We start from the raw sequence: 17,958 nt of genomic DNA, 5'->3' as shown, positions 1-17,958 counted from the left end.
CGACGCAACCTTTTGGAAAAGCTAATCAGTGTTCGCGTCTTTTATCTTAAGAATGTCCAGTCTCTTTACGAGAACTGCTACACTCTGGGACCATTCGTAGCAACGAGTGCAGTAGTGGTGGGGGCTCCACCACTACAATTCCCTAATTCCAGAACCTTTTTAATCTTTCTCTTGAAATATTTCTGGGTTGTCCGGAAGGCTAAGAAGCCTTCCGCATCCTGGTTGATTTGGCGGGTGGTCAAATTCTTTCTTGAGAAGCGCCTGGATTAGAGGTTGTGATGAGGTCCTTTAGTATGGGTTGCAGCCCTTCATACTTCAGCACCTAGGAGTCGCTCAGCATCCTAAGAGGATCGCTAGGCTCAGTAAGGAAGACGTACTTAAAAAAAGCAGAGTAATGGTTCAAGTCGACTTCCTTACCAGGTACTTATTTATTTTATGTTTGTTATTTTTGAATAACGGCTAAAATAAGATACGGGATACTTAGCTTCTTTGTTAACATGTATGCTGGTCTCCACCCACCACCCTGGGTGTGAATCAGCTACATGATCATCGGGTAAGATTAATATTGAAAAATGTTATTTTCATTGGTAAAATAAATTTTTGAATATACTTACCCGATGATCATGAATTTAAGGACCCGCCCTTCCTCCCCATAGAGAACCAGTGGACCGAGGAGAAAATTGAGTTCTTGTTGACAAGAAGTACTTGAGTACCTACTCACAGATGGCGCTGTTGTGTACACCCCCACCTGTATAGCGATCGCTGGCGTATCCCGACCGTAGATTTCTGTCGGGCAACAGAGTTGACAGCTACATGATCATCGGGTAAGTATATTCAAAAATTTATTTTACTAATGAAAATAACATTTTTCAAGGTATTATATTGTAGAAATGTCATTTGCTTTTATGTTTTGCTAGATGAAGAATTTGAAGTAAATGCAAGTTTTGAAAACTGATATAAATTTTTTTTTTGCCAAAGAATAAGAGATGCTGTGAGTTTGATAGAGGTTACCTTTATTGTAAGATGTCAAATTGTGTTCAATATTTTTTCTTACAGTACATTGATTTAGTTTTTATCTCATTGTATTTGTGAAAATTTAGTTAAATACTCATTTATGATTTTTGTTGGCTATAAAACTTTTACAGTGCTTTTTAAAGTACAGTGAACCCTCGTTTATCGCGGTAGATAGGTTCCAGACGCGGGCGCGATAGGTGAAAATCCGCGAAGTAGTGACAGCATATTTACCTATTTATTTAACATGTATATTCGGACTTTTAAAACCTTCCCTTGTACGTAGTACTGTTAACAAACCACCCTTTAATGTACAGAACACTTAATGCATGTACTACAGCACCCTAAACTAAAACAGGCACAAATATTAAAGGCGATTTTATATCATGTGTTTCCTAAACACCTAAAAAGCACGATAAAAAATGGCAACCAATGTTTTGTTTACGTTCATCTCTGATCATAATGAAGAAACAAACTCATTTAGTGTACACATATATGTACGTATAGGTTAGTTTTTGCATCGATTATATTGATTATACAGTACTGTATGTTGATTTTTTTATTACCAATGTTTTAGTTTACGTATTTTTTTTAGGACTTCCAAATGAAATCTTTTTCTTTATGACGCCGCCTGAAACGACGGCGTGTACGCTCAGTAAACAACCACGCTCAGAACAAACAAGGCATTTAACGCGCATGATGATAGTGATAAATAATGATACAGTACATACAGTATTTACAGTAAAAGCATTTACAAAATATGTTACCTTACAAATATAAATTATACAGTACTTGTACGTAGCAAAGCAGGAAAACAATTTGAGAGAGAGAGAGAGAGAGAGAGAGAGAGAGAGAGAGAGAGAGAGAGAGAGAGAGAGAGAGAGAGAGATTTTTACGTACGTAAATGTAAATTTTAAACAAAAAAAAATATGATAGGTTACAACATGTAGACTTTTAAAACCTTCCCTTTAACTTAATGCATACAGTACGTACATTACTAAACTATAAAACAGGTTAAAGTAAAAAATAAAGATTGTTACTGTACTCACCACGAAAGAAGTTCAAGAAAAACTTGAATGACGATGGCGATGAATTTGCTGCACAGTAGAAATGATGATGATGAAGCTGATGATGTGTTTTACTGTGCAGTCAATGATAGTATTTTACGTCTCTTCAGACGGAGGTGTCTTTTCCTGGGACACCTTTTCAACTTCTTCAATTTCTTCCGAAGGCGTACTAGCAGGAGGAACTGGCTCTTTTTTGCGAGGCTGGAAAAACATTGTGATCGGAAGTTGTTGCCGCTGCTTCTTTTTCGATCCAAGAGCATCCTGTAGGGAGTCGTGATGTCATCAACCTTGTTGCAGAATTGCATCGAGCGAACCATATCCTCGTCCCACTCTTGTAACATTTCTTTCGCCTCCTTCATATGGTTGCAGAACTTGGCAAGCCGTTCTAATGTTAAGCCCGTTTCTTCGACATTTTCTTGGGTCTCTTCCTGGGTACCCTCACTCTCTTCCTCACTTGCCGATTTCGTCAGGTCTTCGAGGTCTGCGTCAGTTAGGGGCTGGGAATGGCAGTCCAACAACTCGTCGACGTCTTCAGTCGTCATGTCGCCAAACCCGTCACCCCCAATTATGGCAGCCAACTGCACAGATTTCCGTATTGCAGAGTGTTGGATTTCCGACGGAGTAAATCCCTTGTCGTCGTAAACAATATCGGGCCACAGCTTCTTCCAGCTCGCATTTACGGTTGCAGGTTTCATCTCTTGAAGTGCCTTTTGAATATTCTGCAGGCACGTGGCTATGGTGTACTGCCGCCAGTACGCCTTCAAGTTGAAGTCTTCATCCTCGTCATCTTGGGCAGCATCCACACACGCAACGAGGTCCGCCAAGGTATTCTTCGTGTAGAGGGCCTTGAACGCCCTGATAACCCCCTGGTCCATTGGTTGAATTAATGACGTGGTGTTGGGTGGCAGGAACTCAACCTGAACGCCCTCACGCGACAGGTCAGTTGCGTGTCCACCAGCGTTATCCATAAGGAGAAGGATCTTGAATGGCAAGCCCTTCTCTAAGAGATATTCATGGACTTGCGGGATGAAACACTGGTGGAACCAGTTGGAGGTCAGCATCTTCGTAATCCATGCTTTTTGATTATGCATCCAGTACACGGGAAGGAGATTCTTATTTTTATTTTTCAAAGCGCGAGGATTTTTCGACTTATAAATAAGCCCCGGCTTTAACAAAAATCCAGCAGCATTGCCACACATCACGAGGGTAACGCGATCCTTGAATGCCTTAAAGCCAGAGGCTTTGGCTTCCTCTTTGAACAGGAAAGTTCGCGACGGCATTCTCTTCCAAAACAAGCCGGTTTCATCCATATTAAAGACTTGTTCCGGCTTGTATCCACCTTCAGCGATAATGTTCTTGAAAGTCTGGTTCACGTAAGTTTCAGCAGCGGCAGTGTCAGCGGAAGCAGACTCCCCATGCAGGTTAACGCTTTTCAGGGCGAAGCGTTTCTGAAACTTCGCGAACCATCCTTTGCTTGCGGAAAAACGTTTCTGAGGCTGGGAATCAGTGGATGTCCCTGGTTGAGGATCATCTGCATCATCATCATCTTCAGCATGGTTGCCGTCGTCCTCTTTAGGTTCCTTTGCAGCAAAATTCTCATATAAGCTCAAAGCCTTTGTTTGGATGGTGTTCGTATCCAACGCTATGTTCTTCTTCCGGCAGTCGGCAATCCACACAGCTAAAGCACCTTCCATGCGTACGATCGTTTTATTACGCGTTGTAACGACTCGCTTCGCTGATCTGCTAAAGGTGATTGCAGCAGTCTTTCTAATGTTCGCCTCGTCCTTCTTGATGTAGCGAACGGTGGATTCGTTGATGCCAAAATGGCGGCCGGCGGCCGCGTAACTTCTACCATCTTTTAACATGTCGAGAAGCGTAACCTTCTCAGCTATCGTCATCATCCTTCGGTGGCGTTTAGGCTCACTACCAGCCTTACTAGAAGCAGAACGCTTGGGAGGCATTGTAACAGAAAGTTCAACAAAAAGTTCAACTTAAAACAGTCGCACACAGCACAGATTAAACTTCACAAAGTTAAGAACGTCTACTCAGCAATACGCGGAAAGAGAAAGTGAACGATGCAGCCCCGCGAGAACTTTGATGCTGCGGGTAGAAGATGCGGGCAAAACACCAATCACAGGCTAGATAACAAAACTTGAGTTTTGATTCGTCATCTATCAGCGCTTGAACCAATCACAACCCGTCTTAGTACTATGGCGCGTTGGTTACTCATAGAAGATGCCCCCGCGCATACTGAACGTACGTAGATTAAGTACAATACCGTAATAATAATAAATAATGATAATAATACTGTACAGTAATAATAATAATAATAATGATTAATAATAATAACAATAATAATTTTATTAACAACAACAACAATAATAATAATAATAACAATAATAATAAAAATTTACGTACGCTATTTTACGCCTCTCTCTCTCTCTCTCTCTCTCTCTCTCTCTCTCTCTCGTACGCTTACAGTATTCGAAATGTGATTTTTGCAACAAAGAATATTATTGGATGCAGTACTGTACTACGTACGTATACATACAAAAGATTCATGGAAAAGAAGCACATCCATTACAGTACACACCATTCTAATATGGTATGACTGCATCTGATTTGCGTTTCATGTTCGATTTAATTTTACTACGTACTGAATTATCGTATGATCACATTCTCTTTTCGTGTTTTATTTCTTTCTGTGCTGAATTATATATCATATGTAATGCAATGAACAATCAGTAAGAGCAGATATTACTAATTACAGTATTAATGGAATTACAGGTAACAAAATATCGTATTTGGTTGTCTTCAGATTTCGCGGTATTTTCTAATTTTCCGGAAAATCCGCGATATGTATATATATATGGGTTATGGGAAAACCCCGCGAAGTGGTGAATCCGCGATTGTCGAACCGCGAAGTAGCGAGGGTTCACTGTAGTCAAAAAGGGATTTTGACGAAGGAAAAATCTATTTCTGGGCGAGGGACCTGTGTCGCCCAGTGAAATGCTCCTTAAAGCACCATTTCAAAGGTATAAATACTGCTAAATATACCAGAGAAAAAAGTTGCATGGAATGCTAGGAATATATCCAGCTCGTTCACCCTTAAAGGGTGTCGGTATTAAAACTGGGGCGAGTGATACCACTACCAGAGATCCCTCTCCAATTAGACTTCTCCCTCCTCAAAATCGCCCGTTACTACGAGGTGTCGTTCACTACAGCTACTCCCCCCCCCCCCCCACCACCACCACCACCACCACCACCACCACCACCACCACCTATCCTTCTCCCATCATTCCTTGTTAGCGCCCGTGAACATTCAGACGTGTTTTCCGTAGCTCGTGTTATTTTGTTTGTGAAGATGTCTGGCATTTTGGAGATCCATGCTCCCAAATTGAGTATTATATTTGTCTGTTTGGGATTTCTAGTTAGCGACACATTCATTCTATACCCTTGTTATGAAATTTTTAATACTATACACAGTTTGATAATGCTGTACATTGTAATGCACCATTTTATATTTTGTTATTTTATCTATTATGCAGTATGCAGGTTGATAACTGTCTGCATAGATGTTAATTTTTACCATTTTATATTTGCTCTGTAGGCTCTGGAGTTTACAGGATTGGGTCATCTGTTGAGTTTGATTGGTGTGCTGTACAGTGTCTACGTAAGCTTCGAAAACTTGGCCACAGAACTATCATGGTTAATTATAACCCAGAGACTGTTTCAACAGACTATGATATGTGTGACCGTCTGTATTTTGATGAGATTTCATTTGAGGTGAGATTTTATTCCTTTGGAAACCAGACTCCACTAATATCTTAAACTAGCTTGAGATCACCATATACCATATCTAGACTGATTCGGGGATTTCCGGCAGGATTTCTTGTTTAGAGAGAGGTAAATGTCGGAGCATGTTGGAGTGAAAGAAATTTGAAGCCTAAGTTGGGAGAGACTGAAGGAAACATGAAAAGTAAAAGGTAGTAAGATTTCTGACTAGGGGCCTAGGGAATGATGTAATAATGAGCAACAAATTAGGCAGAGCCCCCATTAGATTGGTTACTGCCTTTTGATATTTTCTGTTCCCATCATTCTCTTCCTTTGTTTTATCTGTTAGCTATTCATAAAAGCTACTATCCACACATGTCCCATTTCAAGATCCTTGCAACTACTACTACTACTACTACTAGCTAAGCTGCAAGCCTAGTTTGACAAGCAGGATGCAACAAGCCATATGACTCCAACAGGGGAAATAACACAGTAAGGAAAGGAAATAAGTAAACTCTATATGAGAAGTACTGAGTAAAAAAAAATATGAAGTGTGTCAAGATCACTAACAACTTTAATATAGATCAGTCACATTATTATTATTATTACTTGCTAAGTTACAATACTAGTTGGAAAAGCAGGATGCAATAAGCCCAGGGACCCCAACAGGGAAAATAGCCCAGTGACAAAGAAAAATAAAATATTTAAAAAATAGTAACATTAAAATAAATATTTCCTATATAAACTATAAAAACTTCAACAAAACAAGAAGAGAAATTAGATAGAATAGTGTGTCCATGTGTACCCTCAAGCAAGAGAACTCTAACCCAAGATAGTGGAAGACCATGGTACAAAGGCTATGGAATTACCCAAGACTAGAGAACAATGGTTGATTTTGGAGTGTCCTCCTAGAAGAGCTGCTTATCTTTGCTAAAGTCTCTTCTACCCTTACCAAGAGGAAAGTAGACACTGAACAATTACAGTGTAGTAATTAAACCCTTGAGGGAAGAAGAATTGTTTGGTAAGTTCCATGTTGTCAGGTGTATGAGGACAAAGGAGAATCTGTAAAGAATATGCCAGACTATTCGGTGCATGTGTAGGCAAAAGGTAAGTGAACCATAACCAGAGAGAAGGATCTAATGAAGTACTGTCTGGCCAGTCAAAGCACCCCATCCCCATAATTCTCTAGTGGTAGTATCACAAACTATGAAGAGAGATTTATGTCAAAATGTTCAACATAAAAACATTGGCTGAACATTTGAACTTCTGGAGTTGTGCAGATTTAACCGTAAAATTAGGACGATCATTCCACAAGCTCGGCACATCTGTAATAAAACTTCTAGAATGCTGTGTAGTATTGAGCCTCATGATGCAGAGGACAAAACTGTTAAAATTAACTGCATACCTAGTACTACATACAAGATGATACAATGTCCGAAGATCTAAATATAAGGGATAGTCAGAATTATGGAAAATCTTATGCAACATGAATAAAGAACTAACTGAACGATGGTGCAAGAGATAGCTTTGTTTCAAGATGATGAGTGAGAGTAGGAGAACAAAAGTACAAATATTTTAATAGATAGATAGGAGACCAAAAGGAATGGATGGAAAGACAATGAGAGGAAGCTAGTAGCTGGGGCCATAGAGGTGATTTAAGAACCGTTTCACAACTAGTATTTATATTTTGCCATCCATGGAACACTAGGCATATTCACTTAAAGTTCCAAGTAGCTGAGAACATTATCACTTGAGAGAGAGATTACACAGAATAGTGCCGTGTGATGGCCTTTGCCAGTTAGGTAGATAACCATGAGACACTGGTGAATGGACACTAATTTAAAGTTCAGTAGACTCTTCAGCTTTTTCATTGCAGAAGTTTGTAATATTGTAAATGCTGAGGTGAATTTACAAATTTTATTCAGAAACTCAAAGGTTTAGTGTTACTAAGAAACCTAATTGTCACTAAAAATTAGGCAATATCTTGTTATCTGTACTTTTTTTTTTTTTTTTTTTTTTTTTTTTTTTTTTTTTTTTTGGCCAGACAACACCATTGTTTTCAAATGAAATATTTTTTTAAACTGTCCCATCCATATTGATATAAATAGGGTTAATAGTAAATGAAAACAATACAGCTTCTGGATGTCTTATTAAATATTTGCTTTCATCTTAAATTTCTTTGGTAGGTTGTGATGGATATTTATAATCTTGAGAACCCTTTGGGTGTGATCCTGAGTATGGGTGGCCAGCTTCCAAACAATATTGCCCTAGACCTTCACAGACAAAAAGCTCGTATTCTTGGAACTTCGCCTGAATCTATAGATGGTGCTGAGAATCGATTCAAGTTCTCTCGCATGTTAGACCGCATTGGCATTTCACAACCACAGTAAGTAGATCATGGTTTGTGTAATTTCTTGGGGTTCAGTTGGGATTTAGAAAGTTCATTGAGTCAGAAAATTCTTTTGTGTGCTATAGAGCCCATGCTTTCTTTATATAGTGCCATTTGAATAAGGTGTCTTGAAATGAAATTCTGAATTTCAGCATGCTACTCAGATTCTTAAATTAGGTTAGTTTACCATACGGGAAATATCTTTCATTTAATTTTGTAACCTACAAATATTTAATAATTTTTTTTTATACAATCCCATTTCATACTTGACATCAACATGCATTTTGTGGTCTTCATTCATCATACACTTCCTTTCCAATAAAAAAGATTGTTCGTTGGATGTTAATATTGCTCATGGATTGTGAAGTTAGAGATATTAATGTCTTACTTTTGTGTATTCTAGCCAGTGAGCAGCAATAAATCATTGTGTTAAGGAAGAATTAACTTTGAATGTAATTACTGTAATAAGTTTGTATGAAGAAAGTAAATTCGGCTTTTAAAAAAAAAAATTGTTACACCAGACACACAATTAGTTATTAGTGTGAACTATAATGTAGAAGAGAAAGATCAAGCTGCAAGATAACCCAAAATTGGCTAGTTGGTAGAAAGGACCCAATTGAGCGCTCTTGTGGTGGCGATAGGTTGTAAAACCTAAGGCTTGAAGGTAAACAGGGTAAAAATCTCAAAAGAAGATATTTTCATGTGAAAATAAGATAAAGAACACACCTTGTAACTTTTAAAAACTACTGTATAATTACTACCCGATTTTGGGGTATTGCTGTCAGTGCTCATTAATGCACTGTAGGCTTTACCCAAGGGTCTTTGTAGCCTCTCTTCATCCCCCAGCTACTCTCACTCTAAAACCTTTTACAGTACTATGCATCCATTACTACTTCCTTTCTTTCATTTTGTAGTTCAACCTCTCTTAATTTTTACTTCCACAGTGCTACTGACTAGTTTCCCCCCATTTGCACCTGTGTTCGAAATAGCCTCCCAGGCCACAAAGCTGGGTTATATGGTTCAAATTCATATATCAAAGCAGTACAAGTTGGTTTGTTTTTCAAACAGTGTGTGTATCTACAGAAGGCCTGGCCATCAGAAACTCAAAGATATAAGTTTTTACTGAAATATGCTTTGTTTATCTGTGTCATGGTTTCTACACTTTCCTAATCTACACTGGCATTATGTACAGAATTTTCATGCCTTCCACAGTAGTTTATTGTTCCGACACATAAACAAACCTTTCATCCTTTATGTATGAATTATGTTTTCTGCTTGAACGACCGTAGACATCATTAACTAGGTAGTTAACAATAGGTGGTGAGTTAGGACAAGGAGCCCTGCCACCCATTCCTCCACCTGTCAAAAGCCCTTCACTTAAGTTTTCAGCCACAATGAGTACATATACCGTATATGGTTTTGCCCTTAATCAAACTTTTCAATTTCTTTTTTTTTCATGAAGTGAATGCTGGTTGTTGATTACTATGAGTGTGAAGCAAGAGATTCGTGTGTGTGGGAAAATGTGGACTTTATATCTGGTTTTAGTTAAACCAGTTGTAAAATCACACACACTGCTTCTTGCTAGAGACATGGCTGTTTGCAGTCATTCCTGTGTGTCAAATGTAAGTTTTGAACTCCTGTACAGCGACAAAGGTATAAGTCTAGGGAGAGGAAGAGAGCTTTGCTTCTCCCTTCTGCTCATTGAGTGTGTCTGCTACCCTTGCTCTGAACTTATACCACTGGATCGGTCCCCAGGGAGTATGTGTCAGGACTAATCAGCCCCAGCAGCCATTTTTTAGGTTATAGTGGTGTGTTGGATTTCCCTAGCATTAGCCACACCCAATTGGAGATTGGGGGCTCTTCTCCGTTTGTGCATACTGCTGACAGCGAGTTTGATCTAGAAAAGGCATAGGCCTCCTGAAGTCTTTCTGGTGAGCCCTCTATAGACATTTTAGGGAAGGTAGCTAAAGCTACCTTTCTCCTAGGCTCCCCAGTACAAGTGTCTCCCTTAGTATGGTCCATGTCTCAATGTGTCGGTGATTTCCACAGTAGTTTCTCATTTGCCTGTGCCTTAGGTGACCGAAAGAATGTATTGCCCTTGTGCCAGGTGTTCCCTGTGTATCTTGCCTGACCCTGTCACCCCTTGTTTGCCCCCCTCCCCTGTGTTGATACCCCGACCCTTGTGCCTGAGGGTCCGGAGCATATAACACCCTCTTTCCTAGGAGTGTGTCTACCCCTCCCTCATGACAGTGTTCCCCAGTATTGTGGTTCCTGTTGGAGTAACCCCTGTGATTTCTCCCCTTGTGGTAGCATCGTAATTGTTGATTGGTCATACAACAACACCCTTGCTTCCAGAGCCTGAGGTGAGGGTTAGAAAGAGGAAGAAACGTCCACATATTTCTTCCTTACCTAACTCTTCTTCCTAATCATCCTCTTTCATTTATGGCTGTGTTTCTGACGCTTCTTCTTCTAAGAAGAAGAGAAAGAGGTCAAAGAAGTCTAGTCCTCAGTAATTGTATAGAGAGAGCTTTTTTCGACACTAACTCTGGTAGAGACTTGAGGCCAGGCCTTGTGTAATGGGAGTCCAATAGGCTGGCTACTTAAACACTCTTCAGCCCTTCCCCAACCTTACTCACTTTCCAATGCAGTTCTTGTCTCTTTCTCCAACATCACCGAGAACCCAGGCTTTGCAGACAGAATGCGTTATAGAAGATCAGTGATGTATTTCAGCCTCAACATAGCACCAAAGTGCTCACAAAATTAGCAATGTCAGTTATTGAACTCCTTTGGTTACATGTAGTTCATGTCATAGCCTATTTAGGCCTGAGCAAATTGGCTCTTACAAGATTTTCAGAATCAAGGTTTCTACAAAATCAAGACTAGTTCTAAGAAGTATTTGCCAGTAGCTAGGGCTTCAAAGGAACATGTCTAAAGCTCCACTTAGCCTTCCAAAGGCATCTCAGATTTGTTTTTTACATATGGTCAATTCCTTTAGATTAGTTCTAAGAAGTATTTGCCAGTGGCTAGGGCTTCAAAGGAACATGTCTAAAGCTCCACTTAGCCTTCCAAAGGCACCTCACATTTGTTTTTACATATGGTCAATTCCTTTAGATTAGTTCTAAGAAGTATTTGCTATTGGCTAGGGCTTCATAGGAACATGTCAAAAGCTCCACTTAGCCTTCCAAAGGCATTTCAGATTTGTTTTTTACATATGGTCAATTCCTTTAGATTAGTTCTAAGAAGTATTTGCTATTGGCTAGGGCTTCATAGGAACATGTCAAAAGCTCCACTTAGCCTTCCAAAGGCATCTCAGATTTGTTTTTTACTTGTGGTCAATTCCTTTAGATTTGTTCTAAGAAGTATTTGCTATTGGCTAGGGCTTCATAGGAACATGTCAAAAGCTCCACTTAGCCTTCCAAAGGCTTCTCAGATTTGTTTTTTTTACATGTGGTCAATTCCTTTAGATTAGTTCTAAGAAGTATTTGCCAGTGGGTAGGGCTTCATAGGAACATGTCAAAAGCTCCACTTAGCCTTCCAAAGGCATCTCAGATTTGTTTTTTTACATATGGTCAATTCCTTTAGATTAGTTCTAAGAAGTATTTGCTATTGGCTAGGGCTTCATAGGAACATGTCAAAAGCTCCACTTAGCCTTCCAAAGGCATCTCAGATTTGTTTTTTACATGTGGTCAATTCCTTTAGATTAGTTCTAAGAAGTATTTGCTATTGGCTAGGGCTTCATAGGAACATGTCAAAAGCTCCACTTAGCCTTCCAAAGGCATCTCAGATTTGTTTTTTACATGTTGTCAATTCCTTTAGATTAGTTCTAAGAAGTATTTGCCAGTGGCTAGGGCTTCATAGGAACATGTCAAAAGCTCCCCTTAGCCTTCCAAAGGCATTTCAGATTTGTTTTTTACATGTGGTCAATTCCTTTAGATTAGTTCTAAGAAGTATTTGCCAGTGGCTAGGGCTTCATAGGAACATGTCAAAAGCTCCACTTAGCCTTCCAAAGGCATTTCAGATTTGTTTTTTACATGTTGTCAATTCCTTTAGATTAGTTCTAAGAAGTATTTGCCAGTGGCTAGGGCTTCATAGGAACATGTCAAAAGCTCCACTTAGCCTTCCAAAGGCATCTCAGATTTGCTTTTTTACATATGGTCAATTCCTTTAGATTAGTTCTAAGAAGTATTTGCTATTGGCTAGGGCTTCATAGGAACATGTCAAAAGCTCCACTTAGCCTTCCAAAGGCATCTCAGATTTGTTTTTTACATGTTGTCAATTCCTTTAGATTAGTTCTAAGAAGTATTTGCCAGTGGCTAGGGCTTCATAGGAACATGTCAAAAGCTCCACTTAGCCTTCCAAAGGCATCTCAGATTTGCTTTTTTACATATGGTCAATTCCTTTAGATTAGTTCTAAGAAGTATCTGCCAGTGGCTAGGCCTTCATAGGAACATGTCAAAAGCTCCACTTAGCCTTCCAAAGGCATCTCAGATTTGTTTTTTTACATATGGTCAATTCCTTTAGATTAGTTCTAAGAAGTATCTGCCAGTGGCTAGGCCTTCATAGGAACATGTCAAAAGCTCCACTTAGCCTTCCAAAGGCATCTCTGATTTGTTTTTTTTACATATGGTCAATCCCTTTAGATTAGTTCTAAGAAGTATTTGCCAGTGGCTAGGGCTTCATAAGGACATGTCTAAAGCTCCACTTAGCCTTCCAAAGGCATCTCAGATTTGTTTTTTACATATGGTAAATTCCTTTAGATTAGTTCTAAGAAGTATTTGCCAGTGGCTAGGGCTTCATAAGGACATGTCTAAATCTCCACTTAGCCTTCCAAAGGCATCTCAGATTTGTTTTTTACATATGGTCAATTCCTTTAGATTAGTTCTAAGAAGTATTTGCCAGTGGCTAGGGCTTAAAGGGACATATCAAAAGCTCCACTTAGCCTTCCAAAGGCATCTCAGATTTGTTTTTTACATATGGTCAATTCCTTTAGATTAGTTCTAAGAAGTATTTCCCAGTGGGTAGGGCTTCATAGGAACATGTCAAAAGCTCCCCTTAGCCTTCCAAAGGCATTTCAGATTTGTTTTTTTACATATGGTCAATTCCTTTAGATTAGTTCTAAGAAGTATTTGCTATTGGCTAGGGCTTCATAGGAACATGTCAAAAGCTCCACTTAGCCTTCCAAAGGCATCTCAGATTTGTTTTTTTACATATGGTCAATTCCTTTAGATTAGTTCTAAGAAGTATTTGCTATTGGCTAGGGCTTCATAGGAACATGTCAAAAGCTCCACTTAGCCTTCCAAAGGCATCTCAGATTTGTTTTTTACATGTGGTCAATTCCTTTAGATTAGTTCTAAGAAGTATTTGCTATTGGCTAGGGCTTCATAGGAACATGTCAAAAGCTCCACTTAGCCTTCCAAAGGCATCTCAGATTTGTTTTTTACATGTTGTCAATTCCTTTAGATTAGTTCTAAGAAGTATTTGCCAGTGGCTAGGGCTTCATAGGAACATGTCAAAAGCTCCCCTTAGCCTTCCAAAGGCATTTCAGATTTGTTTTTTACATGTGGTCAATTCCTTTAGATTAGTTCTAAGAAGTATTTGCCAGTGGCTAGGGCTTCATAGGAACATGTCAAAAGCTCCACTTAGCCTTCCAAAGGCATTTCAGATTTGTTTTTTACATGTGGTCAATTCCTTTAGATTAGTTCTAAGAAGTATTTGCCAGTGGCTAGGGCTTCATAGGAACATGTCAAAAGCTCCACTTAGCCTTCCAAAGGCATCTCAGATTTGCTTTTTTACATATGGTCAATTCCTTTAGATTAGTTCTAAGAAGTATTTGCTATTGGCTAGGGCTTCATAGGAACATGTCAAAAGCTCCACTTAGCCTTCCAAAGGCATCTCAGATTTGTTTTTTACATGTTGTCAATTCCTTTAGATTAGTTCTAAGAAGTATTTGCCAGTGGCTAGGGCTTCATAGGAACATGTCAAAAGCTCCACTTAGCCTTCCAAAGGCATCTCAGATTTGTTTTTTACATGTTGTCAATTCCTTTAGATTAGTTCTAAGAAGTATTTGCCAGTGGCTAGGGCTTCATAGGAACATGTCAAAAGCTCCACTTAGCCTTCCAAAGGCATCTCAGATTTGTTTTTTACATGTTGTCAATTCCTTTAGATTAGTTCTAAGAAGTATTTGCCAGTGGCTAGGGCTTCATAGGAACATGTCAAAAGCTCCACTTAGCCTTCCAAAGGCATTTCAGATTTGTTTTTTACATGTGGTCAATTCCTTTAGATTAGTTCTAAGAAGTATTTGCCAGTGGCTAGGGCTTCATAGGAACATGTCAAAAGCTCCACTTAGCCTTCCAAAGGCATCTCAGATTTGCTTTTTTACATATGGTCAATTCCTTTAGATTAGTTCTAAGAAGTATTTGCTATTGGCTAGGGCTTCATAGGAACATGTCAAAAGCTCCACTTAGCCTTCCAAAGGCATCTCAGATTTGTTTTTTACATGTTGTCAATTCCTTTAGATTAGTTCTAAGAAGTATTTGCCAGTGGCTAGGGCTTCATAGGAACATGTCAAAAGCTCCACTTAGCCTTCCAAAGGCATCTCAGATTTGTTTTTTACATGTGGTCAATTCCTTTAGATTAGTTCTAAGAAGTATTTGCCAGTGGCTAGGGCTTCATAGGAACATGTCAAAAGCTCCACTTAGCCTTCCAAAGGCATTTCAGATTTGTTTTTTACATGTGGTCAATTCCTTTAGATTAGTTCTAAGAAGTATTTGCCAGTGGCTAGGCCTTCATAGGAACATGTCAAAAGCTCCACTTAGCCTTCCAAAGGCATCTCAGATTTGCTTTTTTACATATGGTCAATTCCTTTAGATTAGTTCTAAGAAGTATTTGCTATTGGCTAGGGCTTCATAGGAACATGTCAAAAGCTCCACTTAGCCTTCCAAAGGCATCTCAGATTTGTTTTTTACATGTTGTCAATTCCTTTAGATTAGTTCTAAGAAGTATTTGCCAGTGGCTAGGGCTTCATAGGAACATGTCAAAAGCTCCACTTAGCCTTCCAAAGGCATTTCAGATTTGTTTTTTACATGTGGTCAATTCCTTTAGATTAGTTCTAAGAAGTATTTGCCAGTGGCTAGGGCTTCATAGGAACATGTCAAAAGCTCCACTTAGCCTTCCAAAGGCATCTCAGATTTGCTTTTTTACATATGGTCAATTCCTTTAGATTAGTTCTAAGAAGTATTTGCTATTGGCTAGGGCTTCATAGGAACATGTCAAAAGCTCCACTTAGCCTTCCAAAGGCATCTCAGATTTGTTTTTTACATGTTGTCAATTCCTTTAGATTAGTTCTAAGAAGTATTTGCCAGTGGCTAGGGCTTCATAGGAACATGTCAAAAGCTCCACTTAGCCTTCCAAAGGCATCTCAGATTTGTTTTTTACATGTGGTCAATTCCTTCAGATTAGTTCTAAGAAGTATTTGCCAGTGGCTAGGGCTTCATAGGAACATGTCAAAAGCTCCACTTAGCCTTCCAAAGGCATTTCAGATTTGTTTTTTTACATGTGGTCAATTCCTTTAGATTAGTTCTAAGAAGTATTTGCCAGTGGCTAGGGCTTCATAGGAACATGTCAAAAGCTCCACTTAGCCTTCCAAAGGCATCTCAGATTTGCTTTTTTACATATGGTCAATTCCTTTAGATTAGTTCTAAGAAGTATCTGCCAGTGGCTAGGCCTTCATAGGAACATGTCAAAAGCTCCACTTAGCCTTCCAAAGGCATCTCAGATTTGTTTTTTTACATATGGTCAATTCCTTTAGATTAGTTCTAAGAAGTATCTGCCAGTGGCTAGGCCTTCATAGGAACATGTCAAAAGCTCCACTTAGCCTTCCAAAGGCATCTCTGATTTGTTTTTTTTTACATATGGTCAATCCCTTTAGATTAGTTCTAAGAAGTATTTGCCAGTGGCTAGGGCTTCATAAGGACATGTCTAAAGCTCCACTTAGCCTTCCAAAGGCATCTCAGATTTGTTTTTTACATATGGTAAATTCCTTTAGATTAGTTCTAAGAAGTATTTGCCAGTGGCTAGGGCTTCATAAGGACATGTCTAAATCTCCACTTAGCCTTCCAAAGGCATCTCGGATTTGTTTTTTACATATGGTCAATTCCTTTAGATTAGTTCTAAGAAGTATTTGCCAGTGGCTAGGGCTTAAAGGGACATATCAAAAGCTCCACTTAGCCTTCCAAAGGCATCTCAGATTTGTTTTTTACATATGGTCAATTCCTTTAGATTAGTTCTAAGAAGTATTTGCCATTGGCTAGGGCTTCATAGGAACATGGCAAAAGCTCCACTTAACCTTCCAAAGGCATCTCAGATTTGTTTTTTACATATGGTCAGTTCCTTTCTTTGGAGTCTCTTCTTCTTCAGGCATCACCTATAGAAGGTCCTGGACCTTCTTCACTTTGCTTCGATAGTCATCCCAGTGTTGAAGATAGTTTAGATACCTCATTTAGTTGTGGAGATGAGCAGCCTGGAATGTTTTTAGAGATGATTAATTCTCAGAATTTGGCTCTCACCAAAGACCTTCTCCATGTCAAGTCTTGTTGGTCCCTGCCCAATATCCATGATTCTTAATACAGACTCGTCCAAGTCTGGTTGGAGAGGTCATTACGAGCAGACCTATAGGTTAGGCAAAAGGCCTCTTCACTTTACAATATTTTACTTAAATGTGTTAGAACTGTAGCATTTTCTAAGTGGGAGGATTAGAGCACCAACAGCTGTGCCACGTGGTCAGACACCTACAATGTTACGGCTAGTCAACCACCACATGGTTTTAATTTCAGAGGTAATTCGATATTTGATTTGTCAGTACTGTACTCTACCAATTCCACTTCGGTGTTCAAGTACTACACCTAGCATGGAATATTACACTTCAACAGTGTGTGCTGAACAATAATTGATGTAAGGATAATAACACACTAGTATGATAGGGAGCAGTACTGTATGGGTTAAGGTATTCTAAAATTTGTTTGATGGCTTCACCTGGAAATGATAATTGTTCCCTTCAGCAGCACAGAATATATAAAATGTAAGTCACTTCCAACATCATTTTACAAACAACCACCCAGAACTTGGTTTCTTTAGCTCAAAATCTTTTGGACAAAATATTTTTGAGAGATGTGAATATTTTGATAGCCTATGAGTGAGGTATCCAAATGAGGTTATATTACTAAAATTTGGAGTTTACATAATTAAGTTTGGACTTAAACCATTTTATTGCTAAAGGGGTTAATGAGCGCTAATATTGAAGTTTTAGATGCAGATAAGGCAAAATACCTAATAAGATGAATAATAGACAAACTTCAAAGGTATCAAATTAGTTCTGTGAATATGTATTCAAGTGTAGGATAATTTTTAAGTAAGGGGATTATAAAGCTATCTCTGCGTGTGTTACCCAATGTATCGCTCATAACTACTCACTAGAATCCATTAGATGAGCCGCACTGAGAAACGGGAACTATTATAAACCATACAAAATATTTACATTAGAACTTTTTTTTCACTAAGAAGTGAAAATCTATTGAAACCCCACTTTGCTGTTGATGAGAATTCTAATTAGATTTTAAAAGTAATAAGTGTTTTGATGAAAATATCAAGAGATCATTAAATGCCAATTATAGATCTGGAAAAGTAATCGTCCAAAAGGCCAGGAATTTCAAAATATGGACT

At 38.8% G+C, this 17,958-nt stretch overlaps 1 protein-coding gene across 1 annotated transcript in view; it reads left to right on the top strand.

Moving 5' to 3' along the window:
* The window catches only part of r (carbamoyl-phosphate synthetase 2, aspartate transcarbamylase, and dihydroorotase rudimentary), a 309,516-nt gene that overhangs the window by 158,076 nt on the left and 133,482 nt on the right, over positions 1 to 17,958 (top strand). The window contains 2 exon segments of the mRNA XM_068366994.1: positions 5,689 to 5,864; positions 8,039 to 8,238. Coding sequence (XP_068223095.1) covers positions 5,689 to 5,864; positions 8,039 to 8,238 — 376 coding nt within the window.

The sequence above is a fragment of the Palaemon carinicauda genome, chromosome 44 (assembly GCF_036898095.1).
Source record: "Palaemon carinicauda isolate YSFRI2023 chromosome 44, ASM3689809v2, whole genome shotgun sequence".
Lineage (NCBI taxonomy): Eukaryota > Metazoa > Arthropoda > Malacostraca > Decapoda > Palaemonidae > Palaemon > Palaemon carinicauda.
Note: the sequence above shows the minus strand (reverse complement) of the source record. Positions and strands in the feature narration are given on the sequence as shown.